Below are 20,893 nucleotides of genomic sequence, written 5' to 3'. Positions count from 1 at the left end.
TTTAAATATTTGTGAAGACAGATTTACTGTACAAAAGGTTAAGCAAGTGTTGGAGGGACCAAGTTAATAAATTACTCCCAAGTTCCCCCGTTCCCTCTTACTCCCTTTTAGAGCTGCCTTAACCCATTGTTACCCAGAGGAAACATGTATTCTTAAAAGCTAATTAGATGTCACATCCCCCTGCCTCTCCCTGTGCTCACTGAACAAATAGGTGGGATGAAGAGTGTCACTGGAAGTATGAGCATTGGGTTGATAGCTGCTACCCTGAAACGCAGAAGACATTTTGAGGGCAGAACCTTTTGACTTTTTCACGGGAGCAATGTGCATGTAGGTGCCTGTTAATTATGACACTTTCAAGGCTAACTAGCGTGGAAGATAAGTTGCAATGTTCCTGCACGAAGGTGCAGGTAAAGATGGAGTCACTGGCTTGCTCTTTTGGATAACCAGTTTTGTCCCAGCTCTTTCACTCAAAAATGATGTCATCTTTCCACATCTTTCAACCCAGGTGACTGACTGAACAAAGATGATATATTTATATTTGAGCTTGGAAATAAAGTGCATCCATGTAACTAAAGCATCCAGGTGCTGCAGAAAGCACCAGCGAAAACTTTCTTAAAAGGTTAACGTGCTTTGCAGAGCTTTGACTTCCCTTTGCTTCCTTGGCACGTCCTGATGGCAGGCTCAAATCCTGTTATTTAGAAAATAGTGCCCTGAAAGATTTTGTTAACGGGACTTGCGAGTTGAGAAGGATCCGTGACAAAGTGTTTCGGTGCCTCTCACACACGTTTTGTCAGCATCTATTGTCAAAGTGTGGCAGCTGGTCTTTCCTCCTTGGAGGAAGAGCTCCCAGCACCTAATTCTCAAAAATAGTTAACTGCAAATGCAAGAGTCGCTGTTTCTGCAGTGCCTGGGTGGGTGTCTGCTGTGAAGGCTGGGAACGCCCACAAAGGCAGCCCAGGTTGTGTGTCTTCTCTCTCGGTGGAGTATTTTGACCTCCATGCCATAGCTTAATCTGGAGCGTTGTCCATCCTTCCTCTTGATTAGCTTCAAGTTTGTGTGGCATAATGAAAAGCACAGCGAAAATCAGAATAAAAATGAGAGTACAGCTTAGTCTCTGGAGCCTAACTGAAAGACAATGGTGTTTAAGGTGTGTGGAGAGCAGGTGAATCACCTTGATGAGGCATGTTGTTAGGTTAGGTGCAGGAATGGAACCAGTTCTGATGGAAGGTGGAGCAAAGGGTGAAAAGTGAAGTGCTGCTGAGGAAGGAGTACTGAGAAAGCTGTGAAAGAAGTGAGCTGGGAGGGGAGAGAAGGCAGCAGCAGTGCAGCCTGCCAAAAACTGGCTTGATGAGACTGGGCTAGTGAACAGACGCTCATTTGGAGGTGACATTCATCGCAGCATAGACAGGAACACAGAGTGTCTGAACCAAAAGGCTAGAAAAGCATGCAGTTAGTAGTCAGCCCACACAGAACAGAAGAATTTCAACAGGAAGGGTCAAACGAGATCCTAGAGCAAGGAAGACTATAATAGAGGTTCCTCGAATTCTCTCAAGAATAGGAGCAAAGTGCTAATTCTGTAACCCCCCGCTGAGAGCTTCAGCTGAGCTGTCTGTTGGAAGGAGGGAAAGGAGACGACTGCAATCTTCCGTAAGGAAGGCGTGGGCTAAATACCTAATGCCCAGTGACAGATTGTGGCTGTGACTTCAGTGCAAGGAGACATTCTTCTGCACTCTTAAATACCCAACTCCAAGAACTGGAGCTTAAGCAACACCTCATTTATCAGCACTTTCTATTAGCTAGGTTAGGAAGTCAGCACACAGCATTTGAGGAATCTAGTTCAAATCACGGGAAGTGCACTCTGCTGAGCTCCCAAATTTCTTGGATGGGTCTGGCCCAAACTCTAAAATCTGTAAAAGCAATGAGAGCTCGTGACACCTAAACTTGCATTATGCTTTCACCTTGAGTTTTCAAGAAGATAGCATTAAAAGAACTCAAAGTTACAATTCTGCTAAATGATAGATTTTTTTAATACTATGTTTAACTTCATGCTCCTTAGTATTTTGGTGGTAGGTTCTTTCTGTAAATGCAACAGGGAGCATTCAACATTCAAACTTCAGTAGTTCAGGACTGTAAAATGATGGTCAAGTCTTTTCCTAGGATTTCTCACATACAGAACTGATGTAACTGAAAGATATGAAAGACCCTCAATCACACTCTTTAAAAAAAAAAAAAGTCTATACTTACACAATGCTTGAACAAACCATGGCTGGTTAAAATTTTTTATTCTATACCTCACTTTCCTCTAATCTGAGGGAAATTGAGAGGACTGCTGAAGGAGCTGGGCTTAATGTGTAAATATTTAAGGTAGTATATTTGACATATCACCATTTGTTTATGTAACGCAAAGGAGAGCTTCTCTAAACTTCAAATAATCAAAGCAGAATCCAGTTCGTGACTATTTCTGTATTTCACAGATCCTGCCCTTACTAGGATACGGAATTAGGGATCCTCTTCCCCTCTCTTTCTGCTCAAGCACATGGTGAATTTCTGCACACGCTGCTGCCCCGGGGACGTGCCAGGAATTCTTGTTTTGACGGGTTTCGAGCCTCCTTCTCAGCAAGACACGCTCTCACCACCCTCTCGGTGGGAAAGGGGTGTTGGCTGCCTCTCCTGCCGCGTTTTTGCTGCGGGGCCTCCCTAGATGTCTGGGCGAAAGTGCCTCCGTGCCGCAGGGAGGACATGGATCCCGCAGGGACGGTGGTGGGGCCTGAGGAGAAGAGCTGCGGGATTTCACACCTGCCACCTCCTCCCCCGGCCTCTACCGGCTCTACCAGCCCTTCGCCGGGATCCCGGCCACCGGCCACCCCGCGGTGTGCCCCTTCCCCTCAGTGGCTTGGCCGGGGGCGCCCGCTGAGGCGGGAAGGCGCAGCCCGCCGCCGCCTCCCTGCCGTCGGCCGCAATGGCGGGGCCCACCGCGACGGCGGCGGGAGCGGCGGGCTCTGCCGCGGTGCCGCCGCCTCCGAGCTTCTGCCTCTCCCATGTGGGGGCGGTGGCGGCGGGGCTGGCCATGGAAACGCCGCCTGAGGAGGGGCTGCGGTGGCCTGGAGGCTGAGGGACGGCTTGGGCCCCTCGGTAACTCGCCCCTCGCGAGGTGGGACCCGCGGCACCAGCCTGAGGGGAGCCGCCGTGGGCTCGCTGTGCCGGGCCGGCGGAGGGAGGGTCCTGCAGTCAGTGTGCGTAGGGAAGGAAAAAAGCTCAGACGTTTCTTACAGATTTTTATTGCCTTCAGGGCACGTAGGGAGGGTGTCTCCAAGAGGGAGGCGAAGTGCTGCGGCTGGCGACAAAGGTGACCGGGGTGCGGCCACGGCGGGAGAGGCGCCGCTCGGCTGGGGAAGGCAGCAGAGCCGGAGCCGCCGCCCTGACAGGGCCGTAAACTGCAACGAAAGAGGAAAAATGATGAGTGTAGAAAAAGCCACTTGTAAGAGACCCGACCTAGGGCAGGCAGTGAGGGGCTGGACTAGAGAGCTGTACTCCGTGGAGAAGCTGCTGGGACGGCACACGGTGGTCACTTGCAGGGTGGGAAGCAGAGTGTAAGCAGAAGGAATCAAGGCATTGTTTTTTTTTTTTTTTCCTTCTTCTTTTTTTCTTCTTTTTAAATAGCTTTAAACCTTTCCCATTCCTCAGGGAAGTAATTTTCAGGAAATGAATGAGCATCAAGAGATAGGGTTTTAAGCTGCGCATACACATAAACAAGTGTCTTGTTAAAAAGAAAAAAACGAAACACCCTTGTGCAATATAACAAAGTATTTCACGCAAATTCCACCTTTTACCCCTCCTTACATAACTGGCATCGCTGGCAGCATCATCGCAAATTAGGTCAAGCTGTACCCAGATGAGGGATTAGAGGAGTTTAGAAATAGCTGAAGACACTGACAGGGCAGGAATGGAAATGTTGTTGGGTGACTGAAGAGCTGGGAAAGAGAGAGGCACCGCCAGTAACGTGTAACTGTGCCCCTCACTGGCAAGGCTCGGAGCGAGAGTTAAGCAAACATATCGTTGATAAACAACCTGCAGGTTCCCACAGCTGTAATGGAGCTCTAGTGCCCATTTTCTTTGCTGGCAAGCAACAAAAGAGAAGACAGTGTCGCAATGCTTCTGTGGTTTTTTCATAATGAGCGAGCTGTATTGGTGAATGAAAGCCCACTGTCACAAAACAGACACCTTCTTACCTTTGGCAACTATTGGTGAAGGATAAACAGCAGCAGAGGGCTGCTAACTAATATAAATAGCAGGTAGTTGCAGACCTGAAGCAGAACCAACCAGCTCTGAAACAGAAAGTAGGATTTCTCTGGAAATGGGAAGAAGCAGGAATACCAACAGAAATAGGGCTTCGGTGATTCAAAACAAAGAGGAAGCCAGGAAAGTCCTATTCTTAGAAAGGGTGCGAAGCAGTCTGTTTCACAATTAAGATTACCTTTTCATTTTTTTAAAATGACAATGCAGTGAGTCACTGGGCTCTGAGTAACTGCAAAATCCACCGCTCAACTGAATTAAAACAAGCACCTATTGAGACCAGTAACACTGTAACATGAAAAAGTGAATTTACATATTCCTCCAAAGCAATGGATGAGACTAATAAAGACTTGTGGAATTTGGGGAACGCACAGATTTCTAAAACAAACACCTCCCTCCCCAGTAAATACCAGCTACATAGCGGTAACTAATAGATGTGAGTGATTTTAAACTCTCCCAGAGACCTCTTAAAAAATCATCCTATCTGTTGGAAGATAGTATGGTAGAATGACAGATTTTCTGAAAATTTGAGGGCAATAGCTTGACATAGTGTGAACTAATTATAAATGTCTCTTTCCTAAGCCCTACAATTACAGTGAGTCAGTCTCTGCCGCCATCCCCATTGGTTCCACTGCTTTATTACATGCCTTACATCTCCAGGGGTAGTCTTTATCCTGCACGTTGTCGCAAATAATAAAATCCCAAGTACAGAGAAGTAAAAATAACCAAGATTTTACTGCACAGTATCTGCAAAACACAAGGGCACAGTGAAGTAAACAGCTCGGCATACTTCTGTTAACACATTCATCTTTTGTTTGAGCTTGTAAATCCGTCTTCCGGCTCATCCATCAGATTTGTTTCAAACGATCAAACCAAATGTGCGCTTTTCTTAAAAAGAAAATGACAGCATTTCTTGGATTTACTGCTATAAAAGAATTCCAGTAACTGCTGCCCAGAAAACCCACTTGGCTGCCTCAGCTATCCAAGAATATTTTTAATGGGGAAAAGGAAGAACATTTTATAAGAATATTCATTTTTTTTAATGTGAAATTCCATCTGGTTGACAAACCTATCTGGAGAGAGAAAGGCTCTCCCAAGGGTGGACAGTCTGACTGAGACAACCGTGAAATTCAGATTCTCTTTCCAGCTCCCCATCACAGCCCTCCTGCGTCATTTTGGTGGCCATTACCCTGTGGTGCTCTACACGTAAAACAAAAACGTGTATCCATTGAAAAAAATTGCCTAGGCTATTCTGATACTAGACCTTTAAAAAAAATTTAAAGTGGAACTTGTGCAAAATACCATAAACAGCAAAGTAGTGATTTAATCACCTTTTCTCTTCTGCTGCTGCCCTTCAAATTAAAGGTCTTTGCTGCTCCCTGGGAAGGCGGGATACATTATGCTTCATGAAGATATTCACTTTTACTGCCCCTTGTTACGCTTTTCTTCCACTAATTACTACTTTAAATGTCTTTAATCTCTGTTGAAATACTGTCTTGTAATTGTTGTTCTGACATCTTTGCTTCTCCTGCCTGATCAAACTGATTAAGCAAGAGAAGGTTTCTCAAACACAAGCGATCCGATGGCGAAGCCAGAAACAAGTGGAGATTTAACGGGGTGTTGCTAAACTGACACATCAGAGAGAAAATAAACTCGTTCGTGTAGGTGTAGCTGGTATCTTTATGGAAAGAAAGTACAAAACAAGTAGGGAAACGAACCTTTTCTTATGTCCTTGCATGCAAAGTTTTTTCCAGCTTTTAGAGATATGCCAATATGAAAATAATAAATCCGCCCATTCTTGTATCAACTGCAGGAGGTGGGGGGAGAGTGAATTCTCTTACAGCCCTGTTCTTTTTCAACAGTTCTACCAGTGTTTGATCCCATAATCTTAATTACATTTTTTTTACCTCATAACTAAGCTTTAAATAAAATACATAATTTTGAGAAAAACTGTAAAAGATGAGAAGGCAGGAGAACAGCATGAACCCTGCCAAGAGGGTGCTTTATTTTTGATTGCTCTTGCAAATGGGATACCTAATCTTTTCCTGAAAAAAACCCCCAACAACCCAATTCAGTGTATTTGTAACTACTGCAGTATCAGAAGCATAAGCTTTCATTAAATGCACTTCCTCAGCGGAAGACACTTTGGAGTTTATTTTATGGCAACAAAGCAGAAATAAGGGGATTATAGTAAAATTAGAAATAAGAGACCTATTGGGGGTTTCTTGTGGATTTCACCTTCAGTACAGGATAGCCCCATGTTATACAGTTAATCTGCTTTTCCCTGTGGTGTTTTTAAATGTCGTAAGAAACTACTTTAAACATCTACTGAATAATCTGGCTGATACGCTTCTTGCCGGAAAGGTAAAACTAGGAAAGCAGTGACAGGCCAGAGGCTTTACCAGTGGCTGGGCAGAAACTCCGCCTTTTCCTGCGGGTTTAGTGTTCTGCCAGAATAGTAATGGTGGTTACTGGGGGGTGCGGGTGTCTGCCTGATGAGTACGAGTGCAGGGGACGCGGGTGGAAAGGGAAGGAAGCGAGTTCTCTGTGTCAAGGAGCACCAGTTAGAAGGGGTGTCCGTGTTTCACGGAGCTGTACCTTCTGTCATCCACGCAGCATCTGACCCTTCCTGAGAGAGGAGCAGCAGCCAGCGCCCCCGCTGCGAACGTCTGCACTGAAGTGCAGTCGGTTCAGAGCTCATCCCTCATCCCCCTGTGGGCACCTGCCCTGTTTGGGATCTCACACAGCGGGCAGACAGTTAGATACCGGCGTTACACGTGATTAATCCTATCATTGCACCGAACGTAGAATTTACTTTTGCAAATATGGAACATGGAAGATGATCTGAGAAAATGTGACCCATGTTATTTCCTTTTGAATGAGTATTGCTTTTTATTCGCCGCTATTATAAGATTAACAGGAGAAGTTAGCTCTGAAAAAAAGTCTTTACAACAATTTATGGAGATTAATTTTCCTATTTAGGTAAGCCCAGACATTTACAAGAACAATCACTTAAATAAAAATAGAATATAAAGCCTATGTTTAAAACATGGCCTTTATTAATGCTGTCTAGTGAGCTCCATATTTATCTTACATTGAAATAGTTCTGCTTTGCTTAAGAAAAGACAGAAAAAGTGCATTTACAAGAGTACTTTTTCTTTAATTTTCTGCGAAAATGGAAGGAATTGGAATCACAAGTTGACAAATGTTGTAAAATGAAATTTCAAGAGACATCAATTTTAGTAATGCTACACCATCACTAGTGTTTCGTTCTGACTTTCTGCCTTGTGAACCAGAATATCCCGATATACAGTCTAGAGCATCTATGTTATTACTCTACAGCATATTAAACACAGAAAAAGGGGTTAAGAACCCCTTTCAATGTACAAACATGAATAAAAAAATTGATAAAAAAATCACTTTTATACATAATGTATATGCAAACTGTTTTAAATACATGGTTTTGGAAGTTATTTACAAACTGTATCCGTCTGTGGGACAATCCACAGACAAAGCATACACAGTTGCTTTACTTTATTGTTGCATCTCAACTTTGGGAGATATAAATTCATTCGGCAGTACAGCAAACATAAGAACTTGTGACAAAGTATCTTAAGGGCAACCCGATAAATTTTGTTCCTCAAAACAACGTAAGTACTAGGACTGCCAAAGTTTCCAAATAAAGTCATAGTTTAATCCAGATGCCCGCTTACAGATCTCTGGTGTGGAGGATACGTAGACAGACCCATGGGAAATACAGGCATGGCTACTGGATCAACCCTCCTTAAGAGCCATAACTGGTACATTTTAGCGAAAGAGTGAACTAACCTAGAATTTTTTTTTTTCCAATTTTATTAATATTTTAAAAAATACATAAAAATACAACATCCAATGTCTGAATAAATATATTTAACAAGTTGCAAGATACCTTATTTTACACAAAAATTTCAGCTTTAGAAATCTTGTTAAATAACTTCACTGTTGTTATATATTTCATTTTTCGTCTTTTTGTAACAAAATAAAAACTCTGAAATTACATAGAAAAAAGACAAAATATTTTTGTCAAGGGATAAGATAGTCCACTGAAAACCTATTCACAATTCCACTGTAAACATTAATAAACATTAAAATATTTGCATAATCGTGTGCTCAAAAATCCTATAAAAAGTGGAAGACTTATTACAACTGTAGTTTTCAGTCAACTACACTTCCTTTCACAATTTATTTTGTCCCATTTACACCTTTAAAACTGGGCACATTGCTGAACACATACTTTGGCAGTTCTGTATAGCAAGTGCTTCCACAAAGAGGAACTACTCACCAAGTTAACGTACAGCCCGGTGAAAGTGCAGCAGTTCTTTCTGAGAATACTCTGATGTCTGCTCGGTGCACTTGCTTTTCTACGATCTCCCTAGAACACCTGAATGCTTCATTGAACATAACTTTGCAAATTTGATAAGTGCCCTTTCTCTGCGTTAATAAAAACAAAACAAAAACAAACACAATGACAAGCATGTCACGTTGTGCCTACAAACCTTCAGTTACCAATGAGCTTAATTTCTCTGAACAGTAAATTAAACAAAAGAAGGGGGAGGAGGGGAGAACAGGTACAGTCCAGCAGTGGAAGTGTGTACAGAAAAGACTTGGCAATGTCAAACCAGTTGAGTGCTTTCTGTGGTTGAATTTCAGGGTTTATGTCCATGGCAGCAAGTTGCTGGCAAGGCAGAGAAGCGTGTATCACCTGCATTCTACAGCAAGCACGTTCTGTGGAGGAGAAGATGATGAGGGACTCATTCCAGTGTCCGATGAAGCAGATGACATGGATGCTCCTGTGTGTGACACTGAATATACAGAACAACAGATCAGCATCGGATTATCAAAGTGCGTGTCACAACGAGGGTTTCCTTGGTTATCAGGTTGTTCAAAAGACCTCACAGAAGCGGCACGGTCACAGAAAACTAATACAGATTTTTTTGCCAATTGCTTTCCCTGCTACGTTCACACACGCTGGGTAAGCTGACCTTTCTGCATCACAGACCGACTGGAAAGATAAATAGGACGAGTCATTACGCTGACTGAAAACTCAAACCCAGCTTGCCCTAGGAAGTCCAAGTTTCTAACACTCAATTACAAAATGTTTTCGTTAGGCTCAAGTTCTGAAAAGCCACAAATATTCTTTCTAAATATGTATACACACAAACAAATGATAATACTTCTTTTTTTTTTCCATAAATACTGTCACTTCAACTCGAGTTGCTCTGAGTTAACGTATTTTCAAGAAAGCTAACATCTCATGGGAAGCATGAAGCAAATCTGAAAGTTACCTTCTCTGTCTTTCTTTTTTAATCGTTTTCTTCTCCTGTCTATGGTTGCTACTTCTGACTTCAACGACATGTAGTATTTTCGTATTTCCTGTAGTTTTTCTTGTAAGAAGGAGATCCTTTCAGTGCTGCTCATATTGTCTAGTTCATCTTAAAAGTGGGAAGAAAAGAAAAAATAGCTTCATCGAGGTGATTTTAAACACATTAATGCAATTCTTAAAAGTATACAAGATGCAGCATCAAAGATAACACACTTCTATAACTACACGTAAAAAGCCTACACCTAATTTAGAAACTCCAAATTTGTACATTTTTCTTTCAGAACAAATTTTCTTGTAAATTCCCTCTAATCAAGTCACTTAAAAGAATTCTTACTGAGCTGAAAACTCCACTTGTATACTCTAGGCGAAGCATTCTGGTGATGGTGCTTCTCTCTGTGTTTATCCTTCTCTCCATCTTTGATGTGAGGCGAAATCACTCTGGCAGGTGACCGAGAAATCTTCTGTGGTTTGGATGCATTTATGTGTTTTACAGGAGTACATTTACTTGAACTGTCCAGGACAGGAAGGTCTTCACTGTCACTACTTTGTCCTGCAGTAAGAGAAATGTATTTGGACCTAAAGAAACCAACCTGGACGCTTTTAAAATTGTAGCTATAGTCAGAAAAAAACGATTAAGAAAAATCTGCTCCTTCCTGCTCAGAGGATCCCAGAACGCACCCAAGGAAAAGCTCTATCAGATTCAATGTATAACCTTCCCAGGCACAACAGGCACTGAACTCTCAAGTGTCCTGATCATTACTGCAGGAGAAGTCAAGGGCTGACTAGGGCTTTAAATAAAAAGTGATAAGTCAAAGAAGCTTATTAAAGTAAGAATATTAGAGCACTGATAAACTATCTTAAGTCACGTGTTTTGGTGTTCTAATATAAAGCAGACACTAGAATCCCTTTCTTAAAGATTAAAACTGTATTAATATACGTAGGTAGTACATGACCGTGTGTATTTACCAAACTGCTTTACACATCTAAAGGAACAGTTCTGAAACACGACCAGTTCTGGGCCCCCCAGTTCAAGAGAGACAGGGAGCTACTGGGGAGTGTCCAGCAGAGGGCTATGAAGATGATGTGGGTCTGGAGCATCTCTCCTATGAGGAAAGGCTGAGAGCCCTGGGGCTCTTTAGCCTGGAGAAGACTGAGAGGGGACCTTATCAACACTTATCCATATCTAAAGGGTGGGTGTCCAGAGGATGGGGCCAGGCTCTTTCCAGTGGTGCCCAGCGACAGGACAAGGGGCAACGGACACAAACTGGGGCACTGGAAGTTCCACCTGAATCTGAGGAAAAACTTCTTTACTCTGAGGGTGGCAGAGCACTGGAACAGGCTGCCCAGGGAGGCTGTGGGGTCTCCTTCCCTGGAGATGCTCAAAACCCGCCTGGATGCGATCCTGTGAGACCTGCTCTGGGTGAACCTGCTTTAGCAGGGGGGTGGGACCAGGTGATCTCCAGAGGTCACTTCCAATCCCTACCATTCTGTGACTCTGTGATTCTGTAAAAGCATAAAAGCTTTATCATGTAACATAAAATTTTCAGACATATGCAAATATTTGCAAAGTATTTTACACAGCCATGTTAAATATGTCTGAATATTGTATGTCAGATAATTAATATTTTAGTTTGATATTTAAAAGTAACAATACTGCCATGGGGCCTAAATATATTCACTCAATACAATCATCACCAAAAATAAGCTATAGAAACACAAAAATATAGATTTCTATAGCAAGTTAAAAAATAGTCACATACTGGAGATAAAAATCACACAAGATTCCTTTTGCTGAAAAGTTATTCTTCAGCATCAGACATTTTTTCTGTACTTCACAAATGCACTTTTTCTCGTGAGAAGCACTTAAATTTAAGACTTTAAACGAGATGTTTCTACTCAGAACAAGCTCCCCTCTCCCAACTTTGTAACCAACCCAACGTACAAAAATCAGCAAAATGGTAAATATTTAGTAACTGCTAATATACAAAGTTGAAAAGTTTTTCCTAAGGAAGTAACTAAAAATAGCCAAGAGATTTCCCGGTAACACTGCTACCACAGAGCTGGGAAGCTGTCTCTCCAGATAACAGCCAATAATCAGGATGAGTAATAATGAAAAACCCTGACAAGGAGGTCCCATCCAACAGACATCAGGGGTAACAGTGAGAACAGCGGGCCCTTATGGGGGTTTATAGGACAGCATAACCTTCCCCCTCTCCCCCTCCAGGAATGTACCTGTTCCATTCTTTTCATTTTTGGCTGCAGCACTTGTTCGCTTTGGAGTACGCTTTTGTTTTTTTGCCAGTGTTCCACTATTGCTGTCACTGGGTCTTTTCTGACCTAAATGAGAAGAAGAAGAAAAAAAAGCCTACATTTCTGCTACTAAGAAGGGTTTTTTTTTATTTATAGGCAACAAAGGACTTTAAAATCAGAAGACAAAACAAGCAGTTTTCAGCGAAGTAACGCCAGACTTACGACGACTTCAGAAATCATTACAGCAGAGAGTGCCTTTTCCCAGGCAAGGCTCACCTTTCTCTCCGAGCTCTCTCTCCTGCACGGCTATACTACAATTGCTCGATGTAGTACTGGCTTCAAATCCATTGGCAGACTCGCTTTCGCAGAGACCTTCCTGCGACTCTTCTGCCACGCTGTCGACTTCGATAGTCATATCGCTTTCGCTCTTGATGCTGCGCGACTCGTCCTGACTGAGCGCAAGAGGTGAGGCCACTGAAAAGCTCGACTGGACGGCAGGGGGTAAGGCAGATGGATTGGAATTGGAAGGATTAGGGTCCGGCTTTTCTGATATCGTGTCTTCACTACTGCTCTTCTCCTTTTCATCCAAGTCATCCAAGTCTACTTCATGGCAGAGCAAAGTTTCAGGACCAATCTGAGGCATTGCATCGTCCTCGTCTTTTAAGGGAACGTTCTCATTTTCTTCAGAGGGACGTTCGAAGTTCTCATTCCTCAGCTCCTGACTGTGCTGAACGGATTCTGCCACCAGGGATGGCATTTCCTCATTTTCAGTTCTGAGGGACTCTTCAGCATTCAGCCCTCTACATTCTTCTGCTCCAATACATTCATTGGTCCTCTCTTCAGATAAAATATTTGGCACTTCCATCTCACTCTCTCGTCGATTTCTCTTCTCGGGCGATGCCTGTTCCAAAGTTTTCCTCTTCAGAAGTTTCTTATCTTTTGTAGAAGGTTCTGTTTCACTTTCAGTAGTGCTGGAAATTTCTTTACAGTCCAAGGAAGACGTGTCTAATCTCTCAGGTTCCGTAAGAGATTCATTTACCACCTCGTCTTGGCTTCCTGGTAAAATCTTTGCATTCTCTAATGAGGGATCTTTTGTCTTGCTCCTTCTCCCTTTTCCTTTAGGCGATTTTTCAGCCTCTCTTTTGATTTCTTCTATTTGTTCCGTTTTATTTCCAAAAATCTGAACAATTTGTTCACTTTCTTCAACTTCCAGTTTCAGTGTTTCTAGTGGCTGTACTTGAGTCCTGTCATTTTCTTTCAATGCATGAGGAATCTTTGGGTTTTCTTCATCCAGCTTCTCATCATGTAGTTTTTCGCTTTTTTCCAGTTCTGAAGTTTCTGGAGAAAATTCTTCATTCAAATTCTTTTCAGATGACTCATCTGCTTCACTGTCAGATGAGCCAGAGTCTGCAAAAAATTGTTAAAAAGAAGGAAACAGCACCCTAAATCATCAATTACAACACAATTTCCTTTTTCAACTACACAAACCTTCTTTTTTTCTTGCAGTAATCTACGGTATTAACATCACTTTACAATAAACCATTTCACTTAAAGAACCTGCATTATTCAACACACTTATTACAGTTCTTATTTTTACTCAAAATTTCTATGAAACTGCAACAGTAGTAGTACAATCAGAGTTCAAGGAGCATCTGGACAACACTCTTAGTCACCTGATTTTGTTTCTGTAGTCCTGCAAGGAGCAGAGAGTTGGACTTGATGATCCCTGTGGGTCCCTTCCAACTTGGGACATTCTACGATTCTACTACTACTATTTCCCAAATAAGCCACTATAAACAAATTACAGTTTATAGTAGCAAAACCAGTTCTACAGATTCCCACGATCCACCTGTGGATATTGCCTCTCCTACTTGACATTACAAAAACAAACCCCAAGACTCCTCCCCTCCATGCACCCCTGAACAGAAAAAACCCAAACCAAACGACACCCCGAACCCTTCCACACTACTATATGGACGTCCCACTGCTAAACTATTGTACGAATCACGCGCCTTGTACAGCGCCAGCATTATTACATCACCAAAAGATTATTCAGGGACCCGTACTAGGAGGAGACAGTGATTTCACTTCTTGTTCACAGAGGCTCAGAAATACCAAAAATATTGCCGCCATTTGTATGTAATTAACAACTCTGCTGGATGATGTAGTACTGAGGTTGAGGACTTCATTACCACAGTAAAGATTATCACTATACCATTAGATTCGGTATGTTCAAGATTAGGACTGGAAGGCTCTGGCTAAAGAATATGGAATGACTTGCACAGTTGTTTCCGTGCCACAGCTCTTCTGTGAGCAAACTGTGCTCCTCAGCAGCGTCATCTCAACTACTTCCTCAATAAAATTCACAGGGAAGAAAAAAAAAAAACCACAAAAAAAAGAAAAAAAAAAACAAAGTGTAAAAAATAAAAATCAAACTTCTTTTCAAAAAGGTACTGAAAAAACCTCAAAAGCATACACAGGACTGCAATCACTCACCGTTTGATCCTCTATCAGAATCAAACATTCCTGAGCTACGTCTCGTCTGCCTGCGAGGTGTTGCTAAAATCAAAATCGAAAGTATTAATTTTTATAGAGTAAAACCTGTGCCAAAAGTTTGTTATATTGCTTGTACACTGACTGGTTAAGCAGGACTTTAAAGCGGCTGACAGCACTGTGTTCGCTGAAGTTGTCACACCAATGCACTGCATTACATCATGTTTACATGCACTTCCATGCCAGAACACGAGTGCACCAGATGTACCTTCTGTTCCATTTGGTAATGGTGAGGAATCTGACAAGTTGTTCCGTGCACTTCTGGCTCCTGATTTACCTTCACTATTAGGTGTTTTGGATAAACCGCAAGACGTGTTTGATGGAAGAGTAGATTTCAGAGGGGGTCGCCCACGCTTTGATTTTTGTTTCTCCTCATCCTTCTTCTCATCCTTTTCACTCTCTTCTTTATTCTGAGGGGAAAACAATGAATTTTTTTTTTAATATGTTTCACTGCTGATCATCAAATCTTTTCTCCTTTTGCCCTATACTGCTACTAAAAAAGCAGCCTGTGGACTGAATAACTTTTTTTTTTTAATATAAGGAACAGTTATTAAGTTTTGTACTACAAGAAACTTATTGAAATAACCATTACTTTTGTTTTTTTCTTCTGTTTTCTCTTTGGTCCTCCTTTGTCCACAGGCCAGATAATCCGATCGGCTTTCACCCATTCATCATACCTACAAGTGAACAACAACATACTGTTATCACTACAGCTAAAATGTTGTTTACAATATGAGGATTAAAAGACTGAGTTACAGAAAATATTTATTAAGGAGAGGCACAAAAGCAGAGCATATATTTACAAACACATGCAGTATCTGGCATTAGAAAGACAAAGTACATATCAAGCCCATAAAAAAACGTATAGGATGGGGGAACGGAGGTGCAAACTTCCCTGTCTCTTGTTAGCAAAGCACTGGAACTTGGGGGACTGAGTCAGCTATAAAGTTTGTCAGTTATTGCACATCATATACAAAAGGCAGTTTTCACCACACCATGCCTCAACAGGAAAATAGCCTTTTTTTTTTTTTTTAAAAAAAAGGTAAAGTTTTCAAATTATAGCAACAAGCTGGATGAGATTCTGAAAAGCACAAATACACTACTAGCGCTCCTCAGAAATCTCCTGTGTTACTAATATAAGGTAAAGGGACACAAGTAAGTATTTATTTGGAGGACACCCCCCCCCCCAACTTTATGTTGCCACATAAAGAAATTTACTTCATTTACTTAGAAATGTATGGAATGGACCATCTCCAGTTATACACCAGAAGTGTTCTATTTTTAAAAACAATCAATTTTGTGATAATTTTTGCCTACATAATCACAATGCTCTTAACAACAACAGCCATTTCTACACCAGTACTGAATATAGAGCATGGCTGCCAAGAGGAGCGATTGATAATTTTTTTTCCTGCAGTTCTTTGGTGCTCAGCTCTCTCCTACCATCTCTGCACGTAACAACTGTTCTTTATAAGCACAGTCAACATTCAATACAAGAATAAATTTTGTTACCAAACTTTCAGGGCTCGATACACTTCATAGTACGTACGTGCACCATTATCAATGACTCCCTTAAGTCTGGTAAGTGCTAACACAGCAAGTGACAGGGACGGACTCCTGTGAGGACTGAGGATTGCTCACTTTAAGCTGGATGGAAACTTGGAAACATACAAGTAAGTATATTCTGCAATTTCAATGCCATAGTGTCATACCATGAACAAAATTACTGACACTGAAAAGTGTAATAGAGTCAGATCCTGTAATGTTCACAACTCAATTTGAAGCCAGGTCACTGATCATCTTTCACTTTTATTTATTCTTTTGCAAATAATCCTTTTAAGAGACAAAGAAATGAAAGGCAATTTGTTAACCTCACCTTACATTCCAACCGTAGTAATGAACTAAATATAAAACTTCTCCATCATCAATTTCTGTGCTTTTAATACTGGCTTCATAAATTTTTTGAGTCTTCCCACGACCGTATTTTACTTTCACTTTGGTTCCAGTCAGGCAGGGTTCTGCGTCCTCCTCATCCTCTTCACCTTCTGATTCGCCTTTGTTCTCAATTTCCTCCCTGCAGTAAAGTGTATTTAAAATGCCCACTAATTAGTGACAATCAAGTTTTTAACATTTAACTAGCACAGCCAAGCTACTACAAAAGAAAAAGGCTCCAATAAAATTTTTTTTCATTTTCTGCATCCTGCACTGCCTGTGAAGCGAGCTTGGACACTGCTTTTAAAAATCAAGACTAGAACTTAGAGAGAATAGGGGTAAGTGCCAAAAACATCCAGAAAAACTGTATTATAATTGAAACGCAATTTATTGGGTGTACAACTACCTCAAATTTTAAAGACTTTTTTTTTTTTGATTAATATTTTCATAATACAAAAAGAAGAATAAATTAACTCAGTGTTTGGCTCCTAAATAAGACGGGAAGAGCTAACTTCAGTTTTTAAAATAGACTTGGTTTTGACACACGATTTAAAAAACCCCCTCTTTCTTCTACAGTTGGCTTAATAGGCTGCAGTTTACTAACAGTGTACCTAAGTCTGAATCACCACCACAGTGATCCTCTCATGGATATGAACGCCATTCCATTAAAAAAAAAAGTTGATTACAAGAGTGTTTAACCAAGATTAAAAGTGTCTACACAGCTCTTATTAGCTGTATCTACCTCTTATTATAGCTATATATAATATTTAAACATTCTACTTAAACATATTTTCAAGGATTACAATATAACCTATTTTTACCTATATGTCTCTTCCTATTTTAGGGTGAATTTAGCATAATGTAAAAGTTAAACTGCAAAAAAAGTCACCAAGGAAGAAAATACTGAAAAAGACTATGGGTTTGCTCTTAATGAACTATATTTGCTAGGGTGCTGTGAACAGTGAACTATCCTGCTGTGGCAAACAATTAAAAGAAAGATGACAAGCACCATCCAGACCACTTAAAGAAAACTCTTTGATGCCTTAGTCATCTGACATACCTCTGCGACCTGCTGCACAACCCACACGGCACCTTCATCTGAGGCATTTCTGCATGCTATGCAGCACTGCAAGATTTTTTTACTGGGCAGCACAGTGACATTTTCTTTAAAATAACTGTGTGTTCTTCCCACTCCTCAGAGCTCTTTAGAAGGAAATATGCAACACTCCTATCAGGCTTTGTTCAGCAGCAACTTGTGTCTGCACCACTCAGCCGCACGGGCAAGAAAAACCAGGCAGGAAAGCCAGCTTAAGCAGGCAAGACGCTGCCCTTGACCACAGCTGAAGTTAGCGAAGAAGAGGTCTACTCCGGCAATAAATTAGTCACTTGGGCACAACTCGTTTGTAGCCAGGACTATAAACCCAATTCAACTGGCCATGCTTAGTCTCTGGATGCTATTTCCCCTTCCGTGTCTCTCCAGCCCCTCCTCTTCAGCCCACCTCTAGGTTTCATTCAAACTCCCTCTTCCCTTCTCCATCGCTTCACTAGCTGACCCCCCTCTTGCCTACAACACATCAAGTAACAATAAAACCAAGCCAGCTGCAGGTTCACCAGCCATCACTGAACACTTGACAAGAGCACACGAGAAGAGGGGCTCTCTTTGCCATTGATGCTTCAACTGCCCGAGCAGTTGCTCCCCATCCAGGCAGCACCTGGCACACTGCCTGCCGCTGCTCTACTCGGCGTCTGGACGTACTGGTGTCATCAAACACCAACGCAACCTTGGCAAGACCTTCAAGAAAATGAAAGTGAAAAATACTGTCTGGCATCTGCCAGAAAAAGCTGCTTCCAGAACGTACAGCATACTCCACAAGCTTGAAATAAAACCTTCCCTTTCCTGTCTGGCTGAGTGAATTAGGTCCCTGATTTCCACATTTTGGCTGGTAATATCTCCAACTCTGCGTGTACTCCTGCTTCGAGGATGGCTCAATCTTGACACAGACAAACCCATAAGGTGATACAAGTTAACGTTTACCTCTGCCTCTCTTCCTCTTCATCTGACTCTTTATCAGAATCCTCCTGTTTTTTAATTTTTTTCTCTTTTTGCTTTGGTGTACTTTTTCTCCCTAGTGGAATTTCATTTTCTTTCTTTTCTGCATTCTCAGGTGTTTCCTCTATATCCTTGTTTTCTTTGTTACTGTCTTTTAATTTGTCTTGTGTTTTATCCTCTTCACTATCTTTTTTACCAGGGGTTGCATCACGGGCAAGTCGTCTTCGTCCCTAGAACAGAAATAAGATCAGTTTAATGACTCCTGTCAATTATTCTCTGTATAGAATCTCCAAATCTCAGCAAAAAGTTATAAACATACTATTTCCTGTAGAGAAGAAAGGCTGGAGATAAGATTTTAAGAGTATTTTGCTTTTTGGTGTTAAGAGAATAGCTTAAAGTCCTGCTACTGAGGAAACAAAAGGCAAAATAAAACCATTCTGCTTGGTTTGGAACAAAGAGGATGAGCGTCAGGACATTCGTTTGGACCTGTAAGGTCTGTTGCCCTCATAGAAAGTTGTCTCGGTCAGCTACAAAAATAGCATTAATTAAAGTGCTTGTACAGGACTGATGAGGGAACACATCTTCCTTTCAGCATCTTCAATCCTGGCAGCCACCTGTTGATTTCACAAAATGGAAATTTGTCAGCTTTAGAAAAACTCCAAGTATTGCATTTTTAAAAGCAACTTTGAGTAGCCGGACAATCGCTGTCTGGGACTTTCTGCAACGGGTTCTTGGGGATCCGGTACAGGTTTATAATTTTATTATTAGAAGTCTCTTGATAGGGTCATTGCTTTGTAATCAGAACATTTAAAATACATTATGAATGCAAGATTAATTCTCTGGAGGCCATCCAAAGATAACATTAATGAAGGCACTACAGTAATTAAAATTCACAGTAGCATAATGGTAAATACTTTGGAAAAATAATAATTCGTAAATAGATAGCTGGTAACTGGATTAAAGTAATAAAATACATAATCAAATACTATTTAATTATTAACAAATTAACACAGACAGCCAATGATAAAAATTCTTCCATTTCTTTATCCTCTCACCAGTTTTCTCCAAAACCAAAAAATAAATGAACAAAGCTAATGTCATGGCAAGAAGTTCGTTAAGGGTGATACAGCTTGGAGAAAACCACTTGCAGTTAGGCAGAAATATAATATGTAATACAAATCCAAACTTGTGTTTACACTATGTCTTTTCATCTGTTAAATTAAAAGGCCATATACTTGCTTGAAAAGCTGGTCTGCAAGAAGCACTTAAATAAAATCACATTTTAGTTGATCAGAATCCTCACAACTTGACCAATTTAAGAAGTACCAACTCCTTGCCCTTCAGGAATCACGCTCTAGTAAGGAACACAAAATGCCCTTTTAGCAGAATTACCAGGAGTGCTACTGAGTCGTATTCAAACACATTACAAGTATTGTTGTGCTCTCCACCGGTTCGGTACCCGCTAGCTGATGGGTCTTACCTAGGTAATTACTAGCACAACTCTCCCCTCTGCAGCATTCAAAGACAAAGGAAGACAAAACCTCAGTGCTCCTCCCTCTACTGTTGTCTGCCTACCGTAAAATCACAGTTTCTTTTATTAAAAGAAGAGATATTGTGATAAAAAACAATTCAGAGAAATGGGTCTGCCTTTGATTCTTAAAGCTCCAGCAGTCCCTTGATACTCCTGCTTCTTGCCGGAAAGCTCCTGGGTCCATGGGCCTGTGGAAATTCTTACTCACAACCAAGACTGTCCTGCTGAGTTTCACTGTTCTGATGACACACAGCTCTCAACAGCTCTCAAGCCATCCCTGAATCGAAACATGTCTGACATCCAACACAGCCTGAGCAAATTCCATGGATGGTTTAAAATATGAAGAAATAATCACAACTGATTCTACTCACAGGTAGAACACAATTAACAGCTAACACCAACCCTGCCTTCACAGAACACTGTCCTACGCCTGTACCAGTACGCCAATTCAAACGTACAATCACTCCACAAGGGAAAACTCATTATGTAAACTGTTCACTACACAAAGGGGTTTTGTTAAGTACTAAATAGAAATCAGCTCAAACCACTTACCCTTGGGGATCTTAGCTCTATTTCTTCTTTCTCACTTTCACTGCTGGAATAATTTTCTTCTGCTTCTTTTTTAACTTCTGTTGGGGGCATTTTTTGTTCCTCTTTTACACTTTCCTCCATTGGTTCCACGTGTTTCTGTATGTCTTCTACCACTTTTGGTTCATTGTGATGGATGGTCCTAAACTGAATGTTTGCAGAACGGCAATACTCTTCAAAACCATACAGATACCTATAGATACAAATAAACTTTCATTTATATTTCACGTTTTACTTTCTATTTATTGAAATGCATAAAACCTATTTTCCCTCTCACAGAAAAGCAAGAGAAGCAGTAACTTCAGGGAAAAACAAATAAAAGCCAAAACAAGCC

At 41.3% G+C, this 20,893-nt stretch overlaps 1 protein-coding gene across 1 annotated transcript in view; it reads right to left on the bottom strand.

Moving 5' to 3' along the window:
- Window positions 1-7,321: 7,321 nt before the first annotated feature.
- ARID4A (AT-rich interaction domain 4A) overlaps window positions 7,322-20,893 on the bottom strand; it is a 49,823-nt gene continuing 36,251 nt past the window's right edge. The window contains 11 exon segments of the mRNA XM_086461965.1: window positions 7,322-9,134; window positions 9,618-9,764; window positions 9,990-10,205; window positions 11,888-11,992; window positions 12,182-13,312; window positions 14,402-14,464; window positions 14,736-14,868; window positions 15,051-15,135; window positions 16,335-16,532; window positions 18,420-18,670; window positions 20,524-20,752. Coding sequence (XP_086318091.1) covers window positions 9,031-9,134; window positions 9,618-9,764; window positions 9,990-10,205; window positions 11,888-11,992; window positions 12,182-13,312; window positions 14,402-14,464; window positions 14,736-14,868; window positions 15,051-15,135; window positions 16,335-16,532; window positions 18,420-18,670; window positions 20,524-20,752 — 2,662 coding nt within the window. The 3' untranslated portion in view covers window positions 7,322-9,030.

This window comes from Leptosomus discolor, chromosome 3 (assembly GCF_034619465.1).
Source record: "Leptosomus discolor isolate bLepDis1 chromosome 3, bLepDis1.hap2, whole genome shotgun sequence".
Lineage (NCBI taxonomy): Eukaryota > Metazoa > Chordata > Aves > Leptosomiformes > Leptosomidae > Leptosomus > Leptosomus discolor.
This window is presented reverse-complemented; position numbering and strand designations above follow the sequence as displayed.